Source organism: Neopelma chrysocephalum, unplaced genomic scaffold (assembly GCF_003984885.1).
Source record: "Neopelma chrysocephalum unplaced genomic scaffold, ASM398488v2 Primary Assembly neopelma1_279, whole genome shotgun sequence".
Classification (NCBI taxonomy): domain Eukaryota; kingdom Metazoa; phylum Chordata; class Aves; order Passeriformes; family Pipridae; genus Neopelma; species Neopelma chrysocephalum.
The window spans coordinates 20,650-42,776 of record NW_020897941.1 but is presented as its reverse complement, the minus strand read 5'-3'; the positions used below and the strand labels follow the sequence as shown (position 1 = coordinate 42,776).

The following is a 22,127-nucleotide window of genomic DNA, read 5'->3' as shown; positions in this document are numbered from 1 at the left end:
CGACCCCCCCCACCCCACTTCCCCCCCGAATTCCCAACCCGAGTTAATTCTCCGGGTGATTTTAGGGTGGAAAGAAAGGTAAAAAAACCCCAAAAACACAAAAAAATACCCAAAACCCAGCTGTTTAATAAGGAGGCGCGCAGAGGTGGCCGACGCGCGCGGGGTTTTACAGAGTTATGGTATCGTCTAATTCTATGGTGCGATCTGTATATAATATATAGTTATAGTTAACAATAATAATAACTATAATATAGATAATCTATAATAAGATTATTAATAATACTATAGTATAGTATTATCTAATTCTTATGGTATCATCGATACTATGCTATAGGTATAGATTATTATTGATAATATTTTATTATAGATAATAGAATATTATAGATAATAGAATATTACAAATAATAGAATAATTACATAGATAATATAGATAATCTGTATGAGTATAAATAATACTATAATGTATTGTCTAATTCTTGTAGTATCATCTATGCTATAGTATAGATATATAATATTATAGATAATATAATAATAATGATAATAATAATAGATAATCTATAATAAGATTATTGGTAATACTATAGTATAGTATTATCTAATTCTTAGCATCGTCTATACTACACTATAGATATATAACATTATAGATAATATAATATTATAGATAATAAAATGATAAGCCTGACCTCGCCCCCTCCCTCCTCTGGCCGCGCCCCCTCCGCGCACTGGCCACGCCCCTCCCGCCGCGCCTGCGCCGCGCGGAGCCGCCTCCTCCCCTGCAGGCGGGCGGTGCCGGCGCAGCGCTGCGGGCGCGGGGCGGTATTAACGGTGCGGGCGCGGTGCCGGTAAGCGGAAGAGGGCGCGGGGTGGGGGAGCGGCCCCGTGGCCTCCCGTTTTAACGGCGCGGGGCCGGTGCGGCCGCTGCCCTGCGGGTGCGTCCCGGCACGCGTGGGAGTGGCGGGGCGCGGGAGCGCGCTGCGCATGCGCGCCGCGACACCCCGCGCTCTTTTTCGCTTCGATCGGCGCGAGTTTTGGCCCCCGCGCATGCGCAGAGGAGGGGCGGGGGGGCCCTCTACGGCGGCCGAGCGGGGCTGTCCCGCCCTCGCCTTTTGTCCGGCGGGAGCGGAGGTGGGTCGTGAGGGGAACCGGGGCTTGGGGTGCGCCCCGGGGGCTACCACAGCGTCAGTCCCCGCTCTCCGGGCCCTCCCCGCCGCTGGAAACGGCGGGACCTGCTGAAGGGCTGCGGGACGGGGCTCGGGGCCGTGTGTGACCGGGCGCGGTGCCCTCCGTGTCACGGTGACACCGCAGCGCATCCCCAGCCCAGCCCCGCTGAAGCACCTCCTCGTTTCTCTTCATCGTCGCGTTTTTCCCCCACGGGAATAAAAAACCCGTGCCGGTGTATCCGTGGTACATTCGGCGGTGCGTTTTGGGGTCGAGTTCTGCGCTTTTGTTTTGAGGGGAAAAGCCGAGTCACTTGGCGTTGTTCCCCGCTGGCATTTGGATGGTTTTGCTCCAAAACTAGTTGTGGGCTCTCTCCCACCGCAGGACACGGAGGGGGTTTATCCCGTTCCGGGCAAAAATGGGGTCCAAGCAGATCACCCAGGAGACGTTTGATGATGCAGTGCAGGAGAACATCACGGAGTTTGAGATGGACCCAGAGGAGGCTGTGAGAGAAGCTGTGCAGCAGTTCGAGTCCCAAGGTACTTGTACGTTCAAGGTCTTACAGGTTGAGGTTTTGCATTTCTGAAGGTGTCAGGGAACCTGCACTCAAAGGTGGATCTACCACTGTTGGAAAGGAGCCTTTGTGAAGTGAAACAGAGGCACTATTAATGCTGACCTGGTTTCGTGCAGTAATTATGACTGGAAAACTACTTTGAAGGGAAACCGGAGGGTGAAATTTCATCAATGAAATTAAACTCCTATTTCACCCCCCATCCTTTGTTCCAGGATGGATTTGACCATTATAGCCAGAATTTAACCTTTCAGCATCTCTGTGCATTGATTTTTACAAGTTCATCTTTGTTCACTGTGGTTAACCTGGCAGATTATACCCATAACTGTAACTAATGCTGTTTATTTTGCTTTCATCAGCCTGCTGCTAATATTAATCTTGGTTTTATATCCCCTTTTAGGTGTGGACCTGAGCAATATTGTGAAAGCTGTGAGACAACCTGCCTCTGAGAATGGGCAGAGGCAAAAGCACCAAATCCTGCTGGTAGGAGCACAAATTGCTGTTATCTCCCAAGAATGTAATAATATAAGTAATAGACCAAGAATTAATGGCACGTACCTTCTAGTTCTGCCCCTGTCCCATTTCTCTGGGAGCTCTTCAAGAAGTTAATCCATTTATTCTGCAAACTAGGAATAATGTAAAAATTCAAAGGGCTTCTTGCACTTTGCAGGGAAATCTCTGTGTGAGTGAGGCTGTACCGGACAGGATGAGAGGAAAGAGCCTCAAGCTGTGCCAGGGGAGGGTCAGGCTGGACATCAGGAGGAATTTCTCCATGGAAAGGGTGCTCAGGCATTGGAAGGGGCTGCCCAGGGAGGTTTGGACGTGGCCCTCAGTGCTCTGGGCTGGGGGACAAGGTGGGGATGAGGCACAGCTTGGACTCGATGATCTTGGAAGTCTTTTCCAACCTCAGTGATTCTGGGATTCCAAGTAGCAAATGCCACCATTTCCTGCCTGGGGAGTGCAGAAACTGCCTTTCATAACCTAGAAGGAGATTCTGCTGTGGGCAGGTCAACTCAAACCACAGAAAAACTTCAGTTGAAAGAAACAAAAGTAACCTGGTTGGTAGGTGTGAGCTGGCTCTTCTGAGGGTAATGAAAGGGCTGAATACAGTCCCTCACCAGCAAGGGTATAAAAATGCTCATAAATATAAAAATACTCACCATTGACCCCTATGAAATGATAAAATCATGGAAAGGTTTGGGTTGGATGGACCTTAAAGCTCATCCAGTTTCACTCCCTGCTGGGGGCAGGGACACCTTCCACTAGCCCAGATTGCTCCAAGCCCCATCCAACCTGGCCTTGGACACTTCCAGGGTTGGAATGTGCTGGTTGGACCCAGTTCAGCAGCCACTGGTCAGACTGGTGCCCGGTGGTGGTGTGGCAGTGGTGGCAGGAGCACAGAGAAGCCCCCGTTCCTCCAGGGCTTCGTTGCGCGAAGGCAAAACGCTGCTCTCAAAGGCAGCAAAGTTAGTTTTAAGTGAACAAGTTAGTTTTAAACGAACAAGTTAGTTTTAAATGAACAAATTTGACTGGCCCCATGGAAAATTAACCCTTGGTGTCTTCCCCAGACCCTGGATTCCCTGGGGAGAGCCGTGGCTGAGTCGGACCTGGCGGAGCTGCCGGAGCAGCTCGTGAGCTTCTCCGCGCAGTGCAGGGAGCAGTTGGCCTTCCGCTACCTGGCCGGGCAGAACGGGGCCTACCCCGTGGTGTTCTCTGCCTGCCAGCTGGCCTCAGGAGACAGGGATTTGCTGCTCAAAGCCTTCTCCACCCTGTGTGCCCTGCTGGATGGGCAGCCGGACCTGCTGGACGCCGCCGGGCAGGAGCTGCTGCTGCGGAGCCTGCGGGAGCGGCGGGAGGACGCGGAGCTGACGCTGGCGGGGATCCGCTGCGTCAGGAACGCCTGTCTGAAGCACGAGCAGAACAGGCAGGACTTTGTGAAGGGGGGGATCCTGCCCCTGCTCACTGGAGCCATCATCCAGCACGGGGACAGCGCCGAGGTTGTCAGGACGGCGGCCTCGGCCCTGCGGATCATGACCTTCGACGACGACATCCGAGTGCCCTTCGGCCACGCCCATGACCACGCCAAGATGATCGTGCTGGAAAATGATGGGCTGAGGGTCCTCATCGAGGCTGCAAAAGGTAAAATTAAACCCCCCTGTGGCTGTTGGTGCTGATTTGGGCGCTGGAACAGGCTCTGCCTGGGGCAGTGTCACAGCACCGAGGCTGGCAGAGCTCAGGGAGGGTTTGGATGATATCCTTGGTGTGGCTCTTGGGGATGGTCCTGTGCAGGTCCAGCAGTTGGACTCTGATCCTTGTGGGACCCTTCCAACTGCATATTCTGTGATTTCTTCTCTTATAACCTTCGAGCTTTAAACCTTTCTTCTCTTAAAACTTCAAATTCTGTTGTGACTTGAAGCTCCTCCCAGGTGATTTCAGAGATTTGTCACTAAAATGGTGTTTAATTCTATGAGGAAATGGGCCCCGAGGGAGAAAAATAAGTGCCCCTTGGTGCTGCTGATAACCTCTGGAGCAGACACATTATCAGGGCTATTTGTCACTGTATTTAGGGAGTATTTTACAGCCCAGAGCAGGTTTGCAGGCACATTATCCCTCCTGAGGTGCTTCTTGCCAAGAAAAGATATTCTGCCTCTGTCTAGAAACAGAGTGAGCAGGTGTCATCTCTCCTATTTTAATATATAAAGGGAAATAACACTCTCTCCTGTTTGTTTGTTTGTTTTTTAATGAAGCAAAGTAGGTTTACTTTAATTCCCTGCTCGTAGTTACTCCCTCCATCGTCTCTCCTCTGCAGCCTTCACAGACAACTCCGGGGTTCTCAGTGAGCTCTGTGCCACCCTCTCTCGCCTCTCTGTCAGGAACGAGTTCTGCCAAGAGATTGTGGACCTTGGGGGCTTAAATTTTATGGTGACTCTGCTGGCTGACTGCATGGAGCACCCGGTGAGGGGTGGGGGAAGTGTTTTGGGAGTGGGGGGGACACAGCGGGACGTGCTCTTGGTTCTGAAGGGTGGGATCCATTTTAATGAATGAGCCTTAGACTGGGCTGCAATTTTAGCTGCAATTGGGGTTGAAACCCAACCTCTGATCCCTGTTTACAGCCTTATATATAAATATGGTTCCATGTACTTTGCAGGTGAGGTTTGTGAGCCCCTTGCTCGCAGTCGCTCCTCTGTGCTCCTCGAGCAGAACTCTGCTTGCTCCCACAAAAGCTGAGTGTTTGGTTTTCCACCATTCTAGCTAGAATAGATTTATGAGGATTTGGATGCTCAAGTCCCAGAGGTTGATGCTTTAAGCTTCTTTAAAAACCTCTGCCAAACCAAGTGTCCTTATAACTCCGTGTAGCAAGACAGTGACTGCGAGCAGCCTCGCTCCTTGTAGCTGGTAATTGCAACTGTTTGCGTGGAGCTGCCGGGGGATGCTCTGGCTCACTTTCAGAAGTCTTAAAATTCCCTCTGCTGTGTTTTAAACTGGTTTTTCTGGCTGGCACAGGACGTGGTGAAGCAGGTGCTCAGCGCCATCCGCGCCGTGGCCGGCAACGACGACGTGAAGGACGCCATCGTCGACGCCGGGGGGACCGACCTCATTGTCCTGGCCATAAGCCATCACCTGGCCAACCCTCAGGTACCACCTGCGTGGCTGAGGAATTCCCACTGGGATGGGAATGCAGCTCCAGTTTGGGGCTGCACGATGGAGCTTCGGTTTGGGGGCTGCAGCTGAGCGAGGAACGTGCGGTCGTGGAGTGGCCGGGTGCACGTTTGGCAATGTTTGTGTGAATGGAAAGGTGTGTGCACCGTGTGTTGGGGGTTTTTCTTAGACCTGAATTAGATGGCTGGAGTGGGTATTTACACCTCTGGGGCATAAAACATGGAATCATTAAGGCTGGAGTTAAGGTTGGAACAGGCTGCCCAGGGCTGTGGTCGCAGCACCAAGGCTGACAGAACTCAAGGGATGTTTGGATGATCCTCTCAGGCTCAGGGTGTGACTCTTGGGGATGGTCCTGTGTAAGGCTAAGGGTTGGACTCAGTGATCCTCGTGTGTCCCTCCCAACCTGGCATATTCTGTGCCTCTGGAAAAGACTTCCAAGACCATCCAGTCCAGCTTGGTTTACACTCCAGAGCAGCAGGATGTTTCACTGTAGGAAAACATAAAAAAACCCGCAAAACCAAATTAAAAATCGCCACGAAAGGAAACAAACTCCACTTTTGTTTGCCTGAAAGGCCTCTTTTCAGCCAGGTGAGTGTCTCCCCTTTTGCCTTGCAGATCTGTGAGCAGGGCTGTGCTGCCCTGTGCATGTTGGCTCTTCGTAAGCCCGAGAACTGCAGCGTCATCATGGAGGGCGGCGGGGCCTTGGCAGCACTGCAGGCCATGAAAGCACACCCCCGAGAGGTGGCTGTCCAGGTACGTCCCCCAGGGCACCTGGGGCTTTGGTCAGCACTGGGCTTGGCTGTGGGACCTGCTTCCTGAGGGGTTTTGACCTTTACTTGGCAAATTCCAGCGGGTTTTGGGTGTGTTGGTGGGGCACCGTGGTCTGATCCGAGCCAAACTTAGTCTGGATTTCAAAGCCACCTGGGTTCAAGTTATTAATTAATGAATTCAGATTCATAAAACTGTGGAATGCCCTGCTCCTCTTCCAGGCATTACTTTTCCTCCTCTTTGAAAGGGCAGGTTGAGGATAAGCTCCTTCAGGCCCAGCCTGTGCCATCAATTCTACAGAGTCAAGTAAAACACCTGCATGGCAAGAAGTTTGCCTCTGGTTTCTCATGCAGGTCCTCAGTGCCCGCTTTTGTGCTCCTCAGATTATTAAAAAAAAACAAAGAAAGTATTTCTGAAGGAGAGGTTTAAGCTCAGTGCCAGGGAAGGTGCCTGGAGCAGCACAGGAAGGGTGAGAAGGTGGGGCTGCTGCACTGGAGAATTCGTAGTGTTATTTATTTAAATACTAAATATTAGTATTTAAATACTGAATATTAGTATTTAAATACTGAATATTAGTATTTAAAGAACTAATTGGTATTCCCTGGCTGGTGTTTGAGATTTGCTGGTGTCCTGACAAAAGCAGGAGCTCTGCTTGTATAAACCTCGACGGGAAACAGCTTCCATACCTTTGTCCGTGGATTTTGTCGTTCCAGGAAATAGTTTGTTGCTGCCTGCAGCATCTCAGTTTGGTTTCCTAGAAAAGATTCCTTAGTTGGGAGCCAGATCCTGCAGGGATGGTGTTTTCTGAACTCTCTCTCTCCCTGCCTTCTCTCCTCAGAAACAGGCCTGCATGCTGATCCGCAACCTGGTCTCCCGGAGCCGGGACTTTTCCCAGCCCATCCTGGAGATGGGAGCTGAGAACCTGATCACAGAGGCTCGTGCTGCTCACAGGGACTGTGACGACGTGGCCAAGGCTGCCCTGAGGGATCTGGGCTGCAAAGTGGAGCTGAGGGAGCTGTGGACAGGCCAGAAGGGGAGCCTGGCCCAGTGAATCCTCCCCGAAGGGGGGGAGGCTCTGAAACACCTCTGTACCTGGAATCTTGAGCGGGCAAAAAAAACCCCAGTGGCATGGATTAATCTGCACTGACACCCAGCTGGAATATCCGAAGCAAATGCCTGGCTTGGGAGGCTGCAGGGAACTTTTTCTTGGGAGCTACGGCTGCAAATGGCTTTGTGCATTCACAGGCTGCAACCCAACCCTGTGTCGTGATCATTCCCTGGATCATCTAATGCCTGAAGATGATCTGCTCCCCTCTTAGCCGTGTTCCTCGTGTGCAGGCCAGGGCTGCTCCCACGGGCTCTGCTCATGCAGGGAGAGCAGAAGGGGCTCATTCCTGGGCAGAGTTTGGTGCCGTGGCTGCCGCTCCCCGTTTGTCCCTCCGCTTGTGGAGCCCGGTCACGGGATGGACGAGGAGGAATCCTGTCAGTTTGTGAACGTGTTTCTGTCCTGTTGTAACTGTTCCCCTGTTATTTTACTGCTGACCATGCTCTGTGTCGCTGCTTTGTTCGGGATTTTCGGCCAACCTGACGTTTTAAACAAAAGCAAAGCGAGGATTTGGGGCGATAGGGCCCAGAGGAACATTCCCTTTGGCATCCAGGAGGAAAGTTCATGTTCTCCCTCCGTGGGATGAGCAGGTCAGGGACTGGGAGTGGGGGTGGTAGTTTCCAAAGTAGGGAAGCAGGAAGCACAGGGGAGCCCAGGCTTTGTCACCTCTGAACAGGGCAGCACTTCCCTCAACCCAGGAGTGCTCTGATTGTGGTGGAGAGGCAAAGAACCACATGGACTGAGGAAAACGGTGGATTTGGGGGCAAAACAGGCCCCAGAAAGGCTCTGAAGTCTCAGCTAAGGGCTTCTGTGTTTTGCTGGGCTGTGTTACCAGCCCTGCTCTGGTGCTGAGCCTTCCTTTTGTGCTGCTGCTGCTGCTGTTGTGTGTGAGTGGATGTATTTAATGTGGTAACTTTGTAGAAATGTTGACCCTATAAAACATGGAAACCTCCAAGGGTGGTTGGCTCTTTATGGAGCCTTTTTTGAGGCAGGAAAAGAAAGGTGGTGGAAAGGCCTCTGTGCTGAGTCTGGAAGTAAAACCTCCTGCAGCCCTGTGCTGTCTCTGCCAGCAGATAGCAAAGGTCACTGTGTTCTTCAGGGGTTCCTACCCTGGTGTTTGGGGGAGGAGAGGCTGCCCTGGCTCCTCTCTGCTGGGGGAACAGCCTGAGGGGGTTTGTGCACTGCTCTGACCTCCAGGTGACCGTGTCCCCCTTCCTTGGGGCAGAGTGGGCACAAAAAGAGGATGAAGAAACCCTGAGCTCCCGAGTCCTTGAGGTGCCCCATGTTTAGGAGAGACTGGACACTCTGGGGAATATGTTTGGTGAAGCCTGGGGCTCCTGGTGGGTCTGGGCTGGGGGAAAAGCAGCGCCGAGGCTGTGGGAGAATCAAACGTGGGCTTTCCCCCACAGGATTTACTTCCCGTCCCCTTTAAGCAGGTACTGGTGTAACTGGTGTACCTGCAGCCCCTGGGGGTGAACTCCCGAGGGACCGCGGGCACCGGGGCCGGGCAGGACAGCGGGGCTGGAGGGGCGGCGCTGCCCCGGGGCCTCCGGCAGAGCCGGGCAGGATCCCCGGGAGGGGACTGGGCGGGATGTCCGGGCGCTCCCCGGTGCAGGTCGGGGGATCTCGGGCTCTCCTCGGTGGGACAGGGCGGGATCTCCGGTCTGACCCCGGTATCCCGGGCGGGATCTCCCGGGGTCTCTTGGGTCTGTCCTCGGTATCCCCAGTCCCTCCCCGCTCTGTCCCCGGTGTCTCCGGGCCGTCTCTCCGGTCTCTCCCCGGTATCCCTGCCCCTCTCCGAGCTCTCCCTGCTGTGCCTGGGCGATGTCTCCGGTCCTTCCCCGCTCTGTCCCCGCCGTGCCCGGTCTGTCCCCGCTCTATCCCCGGGCGGTGTCTCCGCCGTGCCGGGTCTGTCCCCGCTCTGTCCCCGGGCGGTGTCCCCGCTCTATCCCCGGGCGGTGTCTCCGCCGTGCCGGGTCTGTCCCCGCTCTGTCCCCGGGCGGTGTCCCCTCTCTGTCCCCGCTCTATCCCCGGGCGGTCTCTCCCCGCTCCGTCCCCGCCGCCCCCGCCCGGTGCCGCACGCCCCGCCCACCTCCCCTCTGTCCCCTCCCCTTCCCGCCTCCGATTGGCCGCCTCCGCCGTCACTCCGCGGGCGCGCAGCCACTCCGCGCGCGCCGTCCTGCCCTCCCGCGCGGTGATTGGCCGCGCGGCGGGCCGGGCCCCGCCTCCCGCGGCGCAGCGGGGGCGGCCTGGCGGCGGCGGTGGCGGCCGAAGCGGAGCGGAGCGGAGCCGGTGAGTGCGGGACGGGACCGCGCCGGGACAAGGGCCGGGACGAGGACCCACAGCGGGCGCTGACACCGCCCCGGCCGCACATCGCCGTGACCCAAGGCCGGGCGGCCCCGGGCTGTGCGGCGGCGCGAGGCACCGGGTGACATTGGCGCGGCCTCCTGCGGGGTCACCCCGTGCCGGCCCGGCCCCGCGGGGCTCCGGCTGCTCCGGCCGCAGACCCTCCCGGGCCGCCCGGCAGCTCTGGGGGCAGCGGCTGGAGCCGTGTCCGGGGCCGGCCCGAGCTGCGGGAGAGCGGCCTCGGCCGAGCCCAGCGCGGGCGGCGGCACCGAGGCGAGGCCCGGCCCGGTAACCGGCCGGGTGCGGGCTGCGCTCCCTGCCTGCCCTGCCCTGCCCTGCCCTGACTGCCCTGCCTTGCCTTGCCTTCCCTCCCTGCCTGCCCTGACTGCCCTGCCTTGCCTTCCCTCCCTGCTTGCCCTGCCTTGCCCTGCCTGCCTTCCCTAGTCTGCCCTGACTGCCCTGCCTTGTCTTCCTTGCTTGCACTGCCCTGCCTTGCCTTGCCTGTCCTGCCTTGTCTTCCCTCCCTGCCTGCCTTGCCTTGCCTTGCCTTCCCTCTGTGCCTGCTCTGCCTTGCCTTCTCTCCTTGCCTGCACTGCCCTGCCTTACCTTGCTTTGCCTTCCTTCCCTGCCTTGCCTTCCCTTGCCTCACCTTCCCTCCCTCCCTCCCTGCTTTCCCAGCCCCTGCCTGCCCCACAGCTCCCCTTGCCAGCCCCCCTGCCTGCCCTGCCAGCCTGTCCCCCTGCCCACCTCCTGCCCCCAACTCTGCCAGCCTGTCCCCCTGCCCACCTCCCCCCTTGCCAGCCTGTCCCTTCTCTCAGTTGTGGGGTGTCTGTGTCGAGTTTTCCAGCTCCTCTTCCCTTCGAAGTCTAAGCTGGGCTCAGCCAAGCTCAGCTCCACGTGCCAGGTGGGATTTTGGTCCTGTTAAGTTGGTCTGAACCTGGAAAGGTGGCAAAGTGTTGTCTCTGTGCTGAGGGACAGGTACCAAGAGGGCACAGAGTGTGTTAAACACAGATCTGCCCCTTCCTCCTGCTTCTCCCCCTTCAGCACAAGCAAAAACTTCCAGAGCGGGGGGGGGGACATCCCTGCTCTGCCTTCCCAGCTGGGGGTGGAAGCATTGGGTTTAAATTGTAACATCAAAAGCCAGGTGGAAAACGCTGGAAGTGCTTGTGCAGGGTTAATAAATGAAGTTCCACCTTCCCCGCTGCCTGTGAGTGTGGAACTCGCTGTTCCAGCAGAGCAGTTGCTGCCATGACCTTAAACCTGGGCTCCCCCGAGGCCTGGAGGCACTGGAGATGTGTCTGTGTGCCTTGGAGACCTGTTCTTGTGTGTGTTTTTCCTGTTGGCTGATAATTCAGGGTGGGTTTGGAACCTGCTGTCACTCTGCTTTGGCTTCTTCTTCTGCTTCACGGTCGCGTTCACCGCCGAGCTCCTGGGGGAGGTTGTTTTGCTCCTCTGGTGTTTTTTTTCCCTGCGGTCTGATGGATTTGGAGTGTTTTGGAAACATTCTGGGGTTGAAATGACTCCGGGTTGGAGAAGGGGGGTGTGTGTAAAGGAACAGAGGAGATGTCTGTGGGTGTTGGAAACCAGCTGAGGAAGGAGAGGCTGTAATAAAGGTACCAGAGGGTTGATATAATCACACCAACAACCTGTGGGTGAAGGTATTTAAAAATAACCTGAGTGTCTAAAACAGCAGGGCTGGATTCTGGGCAACTGAGCATCTTTACACCCTGCTGGAGCTGTGGGTACTCAACACTTGCTTTTCTTTCCCCCAGCAAGTCAAAAGGATTGTTCAGGACCTCTGGATGTCTGAGGAGAGGGGGGACTGGGGCTGTCCTTGGTGTTGGATTTCAGCAGGAACTCTGGCCCCAGGGATTGCTTCAGACAAGGGAATTTTGGCCCTTGATAACCCCAGAATGTGAGTCAGGAGCTGCAAGAATTGGGGTGGTTTGGTTGGTTTTTTTTTTTGAGCTGGAGCCCTGCCTTGTGAGGGCAGGTTTCAGGTGTGTCTGGTGTGTTCAGCCTCACTCCACGAGGTTACACAAAACAGAAAACCCCAGCCCTGAGCCTGTGGTTGCCTGGGCTGGGTACAGGTCAGACAGGTTTGGAGAAAAACCTCCAAATGGAACCAGGAATGATTTTCTTCGAGCAACTTTGCTGCCAGTGACAGGAAAGTTCGTTCAGCTTTGTCCTTCCCCTACAACCAATACCAATTCTTCACCCTGTGGTGAAAAACCCACATTTTCCAGGTGATCCATCAATATTCCTGGGCTTGGGAAAGGATGTTACATTTTGCCTGGAGTGGAGAGGCAAACTGAGATGCAAACAGGCCACCAAATAAATGAGGTTTTAAGGAGCTCTTTGCTCTGTAGCTGTGCTTTGAATCTGCTGCTCCCTGTTGTTGCACAAGGGTGAAGGTCTGTGTTGGTGCTGCCGGGCCTGAGTTACCCCCAAATAACTGAATTAACCTGAAATCTGCAGCGTTTTGGCTGAGCAGAGGTGATGCTTAAACTTTAAATCCTACCAAAGTTAACACAGAGTGAGCACAACACACAGTGGAGGGGCAACTCCTGATCTCCTGGGCTCCACCAGGGTGGAAATCCTTGCCCTGGGGGAATTGCACCTTCCTGGCACAGCTGTGGCTCCTCCTGCTTCCCCATGGAAGCTCTTAATTCCTTATTTTTCCTTAATTACTTATTTTTCTGCTGAGGGGGGGCGTTTAGAGCAGAGATTGTGTGTTGAGGTGGTTTTATATTTTTTATTGTCGTTTCCTCGTGGCATCACCTTGGAGAAGTGATTCCTGAGGGTTTGGGGGGTGGGTGGCTTGTTTTCCTGCCTTCTCCTGCAGGCAGGGAATTGCTCCCTGACCCGTGGAGTGGGTTCAGCCCCTCCTGGCTGGAGGGCTCTGTCCTCCCTCAGATAAAGCTGGTTTCTGCCTCGCAGATAAGAGCAGCTCTCCAGCTTTTGGCTGTGGAAAACACAGCCGAGGTGTTCCCAGCAACAGGCTCCTCTCAGCAGCTGAAGAATGAAAGCTCTGTCTTCCCTTGCCAAGATTCCCTCTGTTCTGGGGCTCCTTCCCAGCTCTGTTCAAAAACACCAGGCTCCAGGACTCTCAGGAATAATCAGCTGCCTTTTTTTTCTTGCAGGGCTTTGGGTTTAACCATTTCCCAGTGCCCTAATTCGGGTCAGATAATCTAAAACCACGCAAAGAATTTGGATCTTTGTCCCGGGTTTTTATTGGCAGGCCCTGGAGTTTGGAGCGTTTCTTTGGGGCTGAGGAAGGCCGGAAGAAAATTAAACTCTTCCAGATAGTGTAATTTAGGGAGTCTTTCAGGCAGTGATTCCCTAAAAATAGTTCCAATGGTTTCTGTCCGGGCCTTTAAGGGGAAGGGGAGCTCTAGACTGTTCACAGCTGATGTTTTGGGGCTGGATTTGTGTGCAGGGAGATGAATGTGACTGAGGAGAGCTGGGGCTGCAGGGCACCTCTGGGCTTGATTTTTAGCAGCTTAATCAAACTGGAAGGCAAAGATGGACCTCAAGGGCCCATCTGGTTGGAGTTCATCCCGTTCTGAGCGTTTCAGCCCTTTTTTCCTGTGATTTCCTGTGATTTTCTGTGATGCTTTTGCTCCAAGGGTGATTTCGAGGCTGCAGTAATCTCAGTTTTTACCACATCTCTCTCTCTCCCTCTGTCAGACTCAATTGCTCAATTTAACAACAACAATTGAAGGGGAAACCTAATTGAGCAACTTCCCTGGGTCACTTCAGCCTGCCTGGGAAAACGTGTGAACGTTCCTGCAGGAGCTCCCCGGGTTTTCTTCTTCTTTGCTAATTTAATTACGTGCTTTCATTAGCCACGTTAATGACATAATAAACTAAAAAAAAAGAGGAGTTAGGAGGTGGATAAATGAGCAATGAGGGAAGCTGGAATGTCTGAATGGAGTTATACAAAGGGGCTTTACCTGAATGAAATGGAGATGATGCCCCAGAGGTGAACTGTGAGCTGAGAGTGGGATGTGCTGCTGCAACAACTCCCAATTATTCAATTTAAAAAGCCTTTAATTTTCTGTCTGCATCTTGTTTTTAGTCCCCTCAGCCCCAAATTTCTCCTGAATACAGTGAATTTTGTGAGCATCAGGGCCACAGCTTTGCCATTCCCTGTCACGGGGCTCGGGACTATTTTGGTGATTCCCTCTGGGGTTGTCCGAGGGGAAAAAAAAAAAGCAAATATTTCTCAGCAAACAGCTGCTGGTGCTGTTTGCTTTGCTTTGCTTTGCTGGGGAGATGATAATTCCCTCAGAAACCTCAGGGCTTTGGGACAGGTCTAAATTCCACCAGGGAATGTCACACAAACTTGTTTTCTGGTGGTCACGGAATTGTTGAGGTTGGAAAAAAAACCCTCAAGCTCAAGTCCAACCACCCCTGACCATGTCCCAGGTGCCTCATCCTGGCTTTTAAATCCCTCCAAGGAGTGTGATTCCACCTCTGCCAGGGCTGGACAACCCTTTCCATGGAGAAATTTTCCCAATATTCCACCTAAACCTGTCCCTTGTTCCCTGGGAGTAAAACCTGACCCCCACCTGCTCCACCCTCCCCTCGTGGAATCCCAGAATTATTGGGGTTGGAAGGACCCAAATAATAAATTAACATCCAATTCCAACCCCCTGCCCCTTCCTTCTGTTCTTCTTCCTGCTGCTCCTGGGAGTTGATGTTGCTCTGCCATGGGAAAGCTGGGGAAAATACATACATTTAATTTTAATTTTAATTTGGAATTACTGAAAGAATCACCTGCAAACCTTTAGGGATGTGATTTTATTTGTTCACAGCCAAACTTTGAGGGGGTATTTGTGGTGGTTTTTCAGTTGTGCTGGTGGGTCCCTGAAAGTCTTGTGCTCTTGTGCTTTAATTATGTGGAGATCGTTTAAAATGGTATTTTTTTTTCTTCTAGCTGTGAAAATTTATAGTTGTGAAAATACAGTTATGAGATTACAATTTGTGGTGGTTTGAAAAACACAAGCATTTCAAAAAAAGGCCAATTTAAAGGGGTTGTTACAATTTGGTCTCGTGAAAGGGGAGAAGAAGTTTTCAGACACAAAGAACTTGATATTGGGGGAGGGGGAATATCTACAAGTTTATTTATATACATACATGTATATATATATATAAACCAACTTAACTATTTCTTCTACAGTAAAATAATATATTGCATTAGATAAGTCCCTCCTTTCTTCCAAAAAGAGTCCAGGAGAAAAAGGAGAAGAAGTCTTTTTTTTTTTTCATTTTCAAGCTACTGTTCTTCTAAATTAATTTCTTTTGGCACTGTTAAGTGTCTCTTATCTTCAAACCACCAACACAATTATAAAAAATATTGTTATAAAAATATGATTATAAAATATGATTATAAAATATGATTATAAAATATGATTATAAAATATGATTATAAAATATGATTATAAAATATGATTATAAAATATGATTATAAAATATGATTATAAAATATGATTGTAAAAATATGGTTATAAAAGTATGATTTAAAAATATGATTATGATTATAAAAATAATCAAATAGCTGGAATTTAACATCGTGGCTGGAGTCAGGAGTGGTGTGGGACAGAGTTGGTGTTTGGGAGCTTCCCTATTTTTTCCCAGTTTGGGAAATCTTTAATCTGTGTTGCTCCAGGGCTGAGTTCCAGGCAGTGCATTCTGCTGGATGTGCAGGAAGTGCTTTGCACTCTCCATAAATTGGATTTTGGTGTAAACGTGTTACTCATTAAACCCCTTTAACTTCCAAACTCCCCTCTGCCAGCAGTTTTCCTGCCTGATTCCTTTGGGGAAGGGTTTGCTCTGCCCTCGGGGTCCAGATGTGTGACAGGGCCTTGTGTAACTCTGATATAAATAACCCAGTGGTGTGTCATAAAAAAAATTACATCTAATCCACAGCTATTTCATTTTTTTTTCTGGTTGTCTGTGGCCTTGTAAACACAGGGAAATGACTGTGTTGGGAGCAAGATGAAATACAGGGATTTAAAAAAATACCCACGTGGCTTTCAGTGGGTTACTTAATGAGCCAGTCAGTGATAAATATGCAAAGTGATGTCTGGTGTTACAAATTCACCCTGAAACTTTAAATTCACTCTTCAGGTTTGAACATAACCTTTGTTCTGTGTGGCACCAATAAATGTGCATTCTTGGGCAAAATAACTCCCCGGCATCAGAGCCCCAAAATAAAACACAGCTGCCCTTGCTTTCCTTCAGCCAAAAAAATAATAAATAAATGCTATTTTTGCCTCGAAGCCTCTGCATGTTTAGAGCCTGTGTTTGTGCAGAGCAGAATGTGTAAAACTGGGCATATAACAGGTGTTTGTGAGCTCAGGGCACTAAAAATAAAAGAGGGACATGTCTGAGTGGGCTGAAAGACAATATCATGGAGTGAATGCATCTCATCCCAAAATAAGTCAAGGGCTTAACATCAGTTTTGCAAATTCCCTCTCAGGCATCTCTTTCTCAATCAATCTTTCAAAATCAGGCTTGAAAGGGAAAAGTTGCATTTTGCATCCCTAAGCCCTTTAGCACGATTTCTATTTTTGAGGGGGGGGTGTGTGTGTGTGTGTTATTTTTGGCAGAGATAAATCTGATATCGTGACCTACATTCCTTTGTTGGAGCCAGGGAGGGGAAATGTCTCCACCTGTGATTTCCTTGGTGAAAGGCTTTATTTCATTTTACAATGAGTTTTCCTGGGTAGGGGAGATAAGAAGGAGTGAGAAGGAAAGGGAAATGACTGCAGGTAGCAGTGAGAAATAATTAACTGTTCTTTGAAATAATTAAGTGCTCTGCTCTGCTGTGTCATGGGATCATCTCTGGGCTTGATCCTGGAGGGAGTTTTTGCTCACAGGACCAAAGTTCTGTGAGGGAACCTCCCAGGAGCCAACACTGCTGATGTTTGGGTTGTGTCAGGTGTTATTTCTTGTTCAAATTTGGAGTTATTGCTCTCTGAGCAACATCTTTTTTTGGAAAACCCCCTCAGGAGTTGGAAACACGTGGATTTGTGTCTTCCCAAAGCTCCAGCAGGTGAAGAGAAGCTTTGGGGTGACCTGATTGTGGCCTTCCAGGACCTGAAGGAGCCAACAGGAAAGATGGAGAGAGACTTTGGGCAAGGGGTGGAGTGACAGGACACAGGGAATGGCTTCCCAGTGCCAGAGGGCAGGGAGAGATTTGGGATATTGGGAAAGAATTCCCCCCTGTGAGGGTGGGGAGGGGCTGGGATGGAATTCCCCATGGCTGCCCCATCCCTGGAAGTGTCCAAGGCCAGGTTGGAGCACCCTGGGACAGGGAAGGTGTCCCTGCCCATGGCAGGGGGTGGGAATGGATGAGTTTTAAGGTCCTTCCCACCCAAACCAGTGTGGGATTCTGGGATGTGGTGCCCAGGCGTGTTTGTGGATCCATCATCCCAAACTGGTGACGCAGGAGCTGCCTCTGCTTTGCCTTTAATATCTGCTGGAGAGGGAAGGGTGGCACTAATTTATGGGAGACACGAGGGGGGGAAAAATAAAATAGGTCAGCAAGTCTGAAAGGTGCTGACAAGCAGAAAATACCTGGAGATTGTTAAAAAGGAGGGGGGAAAAAAGAGCCTGAAAGTGGTTTTTCCAAGCCAGGTGTCAGAGGGAGCAGGAGTGAAGTGACTTTCTGAGGGGCAGGATCTGTTTGAGAATTCAGATTTCCTTTGGGAATTCAGATTTCCCAAGAGCACGTTCCTGGAAAGGAATCCAGGGTGGCACTGGGGCTGTTGGAGCAGCTTTGTGGCTCAGAAAGCTGCTCCCTGTTGTCACAGACCCTTTTGTGAACGGGGTCACCACCTCTCTGTGCTGCCCCAGGGTTTTTCCAGCTGCAGCTCTTCCCTTTCTGGAGATTTAAAAATTAAAAAAAACTGCATGGTGCAAAAAAATTACCCGAAAAAGCAGAAATATTAGAAATTCAAAGCTAAAAAAAAAGCAAAAAGCTTCTCTTTAAAGCATTCTCTCTGCATCTATGCTGGTATTTCTGCTTTTTATGATGCAGCTGTGAGGAGAGGGAGCCCTAAAATCACTGATGTGCTGCTTCAGGTTGAATCCTGGTGTCATCAGAACAGCCTTTCTGGCACGTGTGAGCCACTGGATCTCTCTCTTCCCTAAAATAACTCCACTTGCTCATACCAGGCTTTGGGGATTTGCTCCTGGGACTATTTTTTTCCCCCCTTTTTCCAGGGCTGGGGTTTTAAATTTCCACGGGCCCCCTCCGATGTCTGGTTGCTCAGCAGTGAGATATCAACCAAAATCCTCCCTGTAAGAGAACAGGGAGGATTCCTGTCCCTGGAAATGATGGATCCTTCTCCCTGGAAATGAGGGATATTTTGGTGGTGTTGCTTGCAGCTGAGTTCCTCTTGGGGTGGAAAAGGTGAATGTGATGGACGCAGGTTTAATGTGGCACCAAAATACCCCCCACACATCCCTTTACACCTTAAAGGAAGGGAATTGCATGAGGATCCTGGGAATCTCTTCCCCTGGGAGCTTGGAGAGGGGTTTCCTGCTGGAAATGGCCCTGGGAGTGTGTCAGTCCTTCCTGTGCTTTCACTACCTGGATATTCCCTATTTTTGAGGCTTTTGTTTGGTTTTTATTCCCCATGTAGGAGCCAGAACTCTTCTGCCCCCTTGGAAGTGCGACTGGTAATGGGTAATGGTGTGAGAGAGGGTCCAGTGGAATTCCCAAAGGATGTGGAGCCAGTCACAGCAGCCCATCTCCCAGCAGAGGTGAGAGCACGAGGGTCTGGGGAGCCAAAAGCAGCGTGGGAAGGAGGGGAAGGGGGGGATTCTGAGATCCCCCCTGGAATCCTGCATCCAGCTCTGGGGTCTCCAGCACAGGAAGGACGTGGAGCTGCTGGAGAAAACCCAGAGGAGGCACCAGGGTGATCAGAGGGATGGAGCAGCTCTGCTGGGAGAGTTGGGATTGTTCAGCCTGGAGGAGAGGAGCTTTGAGGTGACCTGACTGTGGCTTCCAGGACCTGGAGGAGCCAACAGGAAAGATGGAGAGAGACTTTGGACAAGGGCCTGGAGTGCCAGGACAAGGGGGAATGGCTTCAAACTATCAGAGAGTGGGTTGGAGGGGATATTAGGAAGGAATTCTTCCCTGGGAGGGTAGTGAGGGACTGGATTTCCCAGAGCAGCTGCCCCATCCCTGGAAGTGTCCAAAGCCAGGACAGGGCCTGGAGCAACCTGGGCCAGTGGAAGGTGTCCCTGCCCATGGCAGGGGGTGGCACTGGATGGGTTTTCCTGTCCTTCCAACCTCGAGCAGCCTGTGATTTGAGCTCTGAGGCGCTGGCAGAGCTGCAGGGTGTGTGCCAGCCCTGGAATGTGGAACTTGTGTTCCTCTGGGGAGAACCAAGAGTTTCCATCCCCTTGGGAAGAGGCGTCGCTGGCGCTGCCAGGCAGGGCTGGGTTCCCTTGTTGTGTCCTGGTGGCAGAGCTGGGACCAGGGCCACAAGCCTGGGTGTCCCTGCTCCTGCTGCTCCTGCTGCTGGATTTGCTGGAAAGCCTGGAAGAGGAGGTGATGCTGAACCTTGGTCTGGTTTAGCCCCAAGCTCAGGCTGAAGTTCACCTTCGCGTGGCTGCCCTTGCCTTCGGCCCCGGGCAGGCAGGGATGGGAGGGGAAATCCAGGGATTTTGGCAATAAATATTAACTTTTTTAGTTGTGAAACGCTCTGAAAAAAAGGGAGATGTTAACTCCTCTTCTCCACAACCACACAGAGCGTGTCAGAGGCTCACATTAAGCCTCATCCCCCAGTCTGGAACCTCCACGGTGTTGGATTTCGTTTACTTGCTCCCTGTCTGTGTGTTGGGAGAAAAGAGCTGCTTTATAAACATGAGCTGGGGCAGGAGTGCCAGTAACAAACCCACTGCCATCCCATCCAGCAGAGTAGGAAACCTGCCTGGTTTTATCCTTGGGAACCATGTGGGAATAGGGCTTGGGTGTTACTGGGAGGGCGAGGGAGAACCTTGGGGAGAAATCCTAGGGAGGGAGTGGCTGAGCTTTGAGAAGGAGAAATAACAGAGAGAAGGTAGGAGGTGGCAGATCTTGGAATTTTGCTTCCTGATCTGCTCAGGAATTCACTGTGCTAGAAATTTAGTAAAGCATTTTGACCCAAATCCTGGAGAAAGGGGGGTAAATGCTGCAGCAGAGGTGAAGTGTTATTCCTTGTGTTTAGGGCTGAACAATGCTTTGTTCCAGGATAACCAGGAGAAGAAGAAAGTGCTCAACTCCCTGATGTCTGGTGCATTGGCTGGTGCTGTTGCTAAAACTGCAGTGGCTCCCCTGGATAGGACAAAAATCATGTTCCAAGGTGAGTCCTGTTGGCTTTTCCAAAAATACTCTTAATTATTGTTGGCAGGACCCTGATCTGCTCAGCCAGCCTGTTCTCCAGTGCTCCAAGGGGAATTGGAGGCACTGGAGGCAGGGAATTGAGGGGCTGGAGTTTCCTGCCCGAGGTGAAGCTGAATTGGTTTGAGGGGGGTTGAAATTAGTGATGGAAATACTGCAAGAGGCACAGGAGCTGCATCCCTGGATTTGTGTTACAGAGCCCTCCTTGGAACCTCTGAACTGTGGAACAGAAAGCGAAATTCATCTGTTTGGAACAGAAAATTGTCAGGAGGATTTGGGATTCAGCCCCATCCTGGGCTCTTTTTGATCCCCCTGGCCTGGTGCAGGGACTGACAGCTCCACTAATTATCCCAGAGGGATAATTAACAGCACAGGCTGTTGATTGAGGAGACATTTGGTAAAGGCAGGAGTTTTAAAGCTGGTTGACGTCCCAGATTAACGGAATTGGGCGGGTTTAATCTGATCCCTGGCTGACATTTAATTTGGGATTGGCTTTCATTTGATGTGATTTTCCCTGTGGACACAGCGAGGGCTGAGGAGTAGCAGGGATGTGGATCAGGGGGATTAAAGCCTGGGCTGGGATTGCCCCTGGGAGCAGATGCTGGTGCAGCAGGGAGGACGTGCTCTGCTCTCCCACCACAACTCACCCTCTGGTTCATCCCGGGTTGGAGATGTGGGATGGAACCACAGCAGCTGACCCGAAATCCCTGGAATTCAGACAGACAACATTTATAAAAATACCTGTTTGCTTTGGCCCATCCAACTCACTGCAAAGGATGTGATTAAAATGTTCCCATTTGAGGAATCTCTTAGTTCCTAACGGATTTTTTAGTTTCTTGCTCTTCTCTGTCTGAGAAGGGGCGAAGCACCTTTGGGATATTACCTGGATATTTCCTATTTTTGACCCTTTTGCTTTGGGTTATTGAGTGTAGGAAGGTTGTCCCTTAACTAGAGACTGAAAAATGGGGCTCTGAGCAACCTGGGCTAGTGGAAAGATGGTCTTTAAGGTCCCTTCCAACCCAAATCCTCCTGGATTTCCACAATTCTCTGAATTTTCCTGTGGCAGAGGGAGAAGAGCTTCTTCTTTTCCATCACAATTGTGTTTATTTCTGAAAAAAACCCGAAAGTGATGAATGGCATAAAGGAGCAGGGTAGTGAAAATGCATTTGCATGTGATCCTTGGATGCACTTGAGAGGTTCCAAGTCTCAGATGAGTGAGGGAGAAGCTGCAGCAGCCGCTTAATTGGGCCCTCGTTTGGTTTGGAGCCTGGGCATGGAAATGCTCTGCTGAAATATTGGGTTTTGAATTAATTTTGTATTTATTCCTTTGTTTCAGTGGCGTGTGGCACAAACTGAATGTTTTCCCAACTTCTGTGCTGGTTACCAGTGCTAAGCCTTTATTATTAAAAAAAAAAAATCTCTGCTTCCTCCTGCATTAATTCTTCTGCTTCTCTTTTTATCCCTCAGATAAAACACCTGTATGGTTTATTTATGGGCCAAATGTTTATTTATATTTGATCCATCTAAATGTATTGCAAGACCTAATGTTCCTTTTTTTTTTCCCCTCCTTTTAGTGTCTTCAAAAAGATTTTCTGCCAAGGTGAGGTGATGTGTCTTGTCTGCTGTTGCCCTGAAGTGTTTGATTAATGGCAGTAATAGCTCCAACAGCATCTTTTGTTTGCCTTTCTTTTTAAACTTTCTTACTTGGGATTTATTAGGAGGACTCAGTGAAAAGCACAGAGGGGAAGACTGGGAATAGTCTCGTTTATTATAGGGCAGTTTTTAATCAGATTGTTGGTGGCACAGAGGGGCTCAGTCCTTGCTCATGCTCTGGGTTTTACCCGACATTAAATGTGATGTCACTCAGGGCTTGTTTTTGGCACCTTCTCTAGTGATTTTTTTTCTTTCCCTCCACCACCACAGGATAGGGAATTAAATCTGGGAGCTGACTTCTATCACACCTTGCTGGGGGTATTTTTTGTTGCATTTGGGCTGTTCCCCTTTTATAAAGGAAAGGGAAGGGAGAAGAAAAAAAAAACAACAAAAGAACCAAAATAACAGAACTAAACTAATATATATATATATATATATATATATATATATATATATATATATAT

The 22,127-nt window shown here is 50.9% G+C and overlaps 2 protein-coding genes across 7 annotated transcripts in view; both read left to right on the top strand.

Annotated features, from left to right (window-relative positions):
* Positions 1-32: 32 nt before the first annotated feature.
* On the top strand, positions 33-8,331 carry ARMC6 (armadillo repeat containing 6). Of its 5 annotated transcripts, none has more exons than XM_027704440.1 (8): positions 33-78; positions 1,543-1,697; positions 2,130-2,212; positions 3,298-3,868; positions 4,539-4,684; positions 5,234-5,365; positions 6,005-6,142; positions 6,996-8,331. In XM_027704440.1, exons 2-8 carry the CDS (start codon positions 1,577-1,579, stop codon positions 7,206-7,208), a joined length of 1,404 nt encoding a protein of 467 aa, XP_027560241.1. In that variant the 5' UTR covers positions 33-78; positions 1,543-1,576; the 3' UTR covers positions 7,209-8,331. The 5 variants fall into 5 exon arrangements, with proteins under 5 accessions (XP_027560241.1, XP_027560238.1, XP_027560243.1 ...); XM_027704437.1 differs by lacking the exon at positions 33-78 and adding an exon at positions 750-842; XM_027704442.1 differs by lacking the exon at positions 33-78 and adding an exon at positions 1,020-1,125.
* Positions 8,332-9,505: 1,174 nt separating this feature from the next.
* SLC25A42 (solute carrier family 25 member 42) overlaps positions 9,506-22,127 on the top strand; it is a 17,612-nt gene continuing 4,990 nt past the window's right edge. Inside the window, exons 1-4 of one of the 2 annotated variants that reach the window (XM_027704443.1) lie at positions 9,506-9,554; positions 18,266-18,386; positions 19,861-19,972; positions 21,585-21,610. In XM_027704443.1, the coding sequence (XP_027560244.1) occupies positions 18,306-18,386; positions 19,861-19,972; positions 21,585-21,610 (219 nt within the window). In that variant the 5' untranslated portion in view covers positions 9,506-9,554; positions 18,266-18,305. Of the gene's footprint in view, positions 9,555-10,386; positions 10,965-18,265; positions 18,387-19,860; positions 19,973-21,584; positions 21,611-22,127 lie in introns of those variants that run through there. The other variant, XM_027704444.1, reaches the window with a different exon arrangement.

Bases quoted from the DNA above. Each gene is read 5' to 3' on its own strand.
- ARMC6 (XM_027704440.1), top strand. From the start codon at position 1,577: ATGGGGTCCAAGCAGATCACCCAGGAGACGTTTGATGATGCAGTGCAG. The intron at 2,213-3,297 runs GTAGGAGCACAA...TGTCTTCCCCAG, and splicing joins AAAAGCACCAAATCCTGCTG to ACCCTGGATTCCCTGGGGAG. The intron at 6,143-6,995 runs GTACGTCCCCCA...TTCTCTCCTCAG, and splicing joins CCCGAGAGGTGGCTGTCCAG to AAACAGGCCTGCATGCTGAT.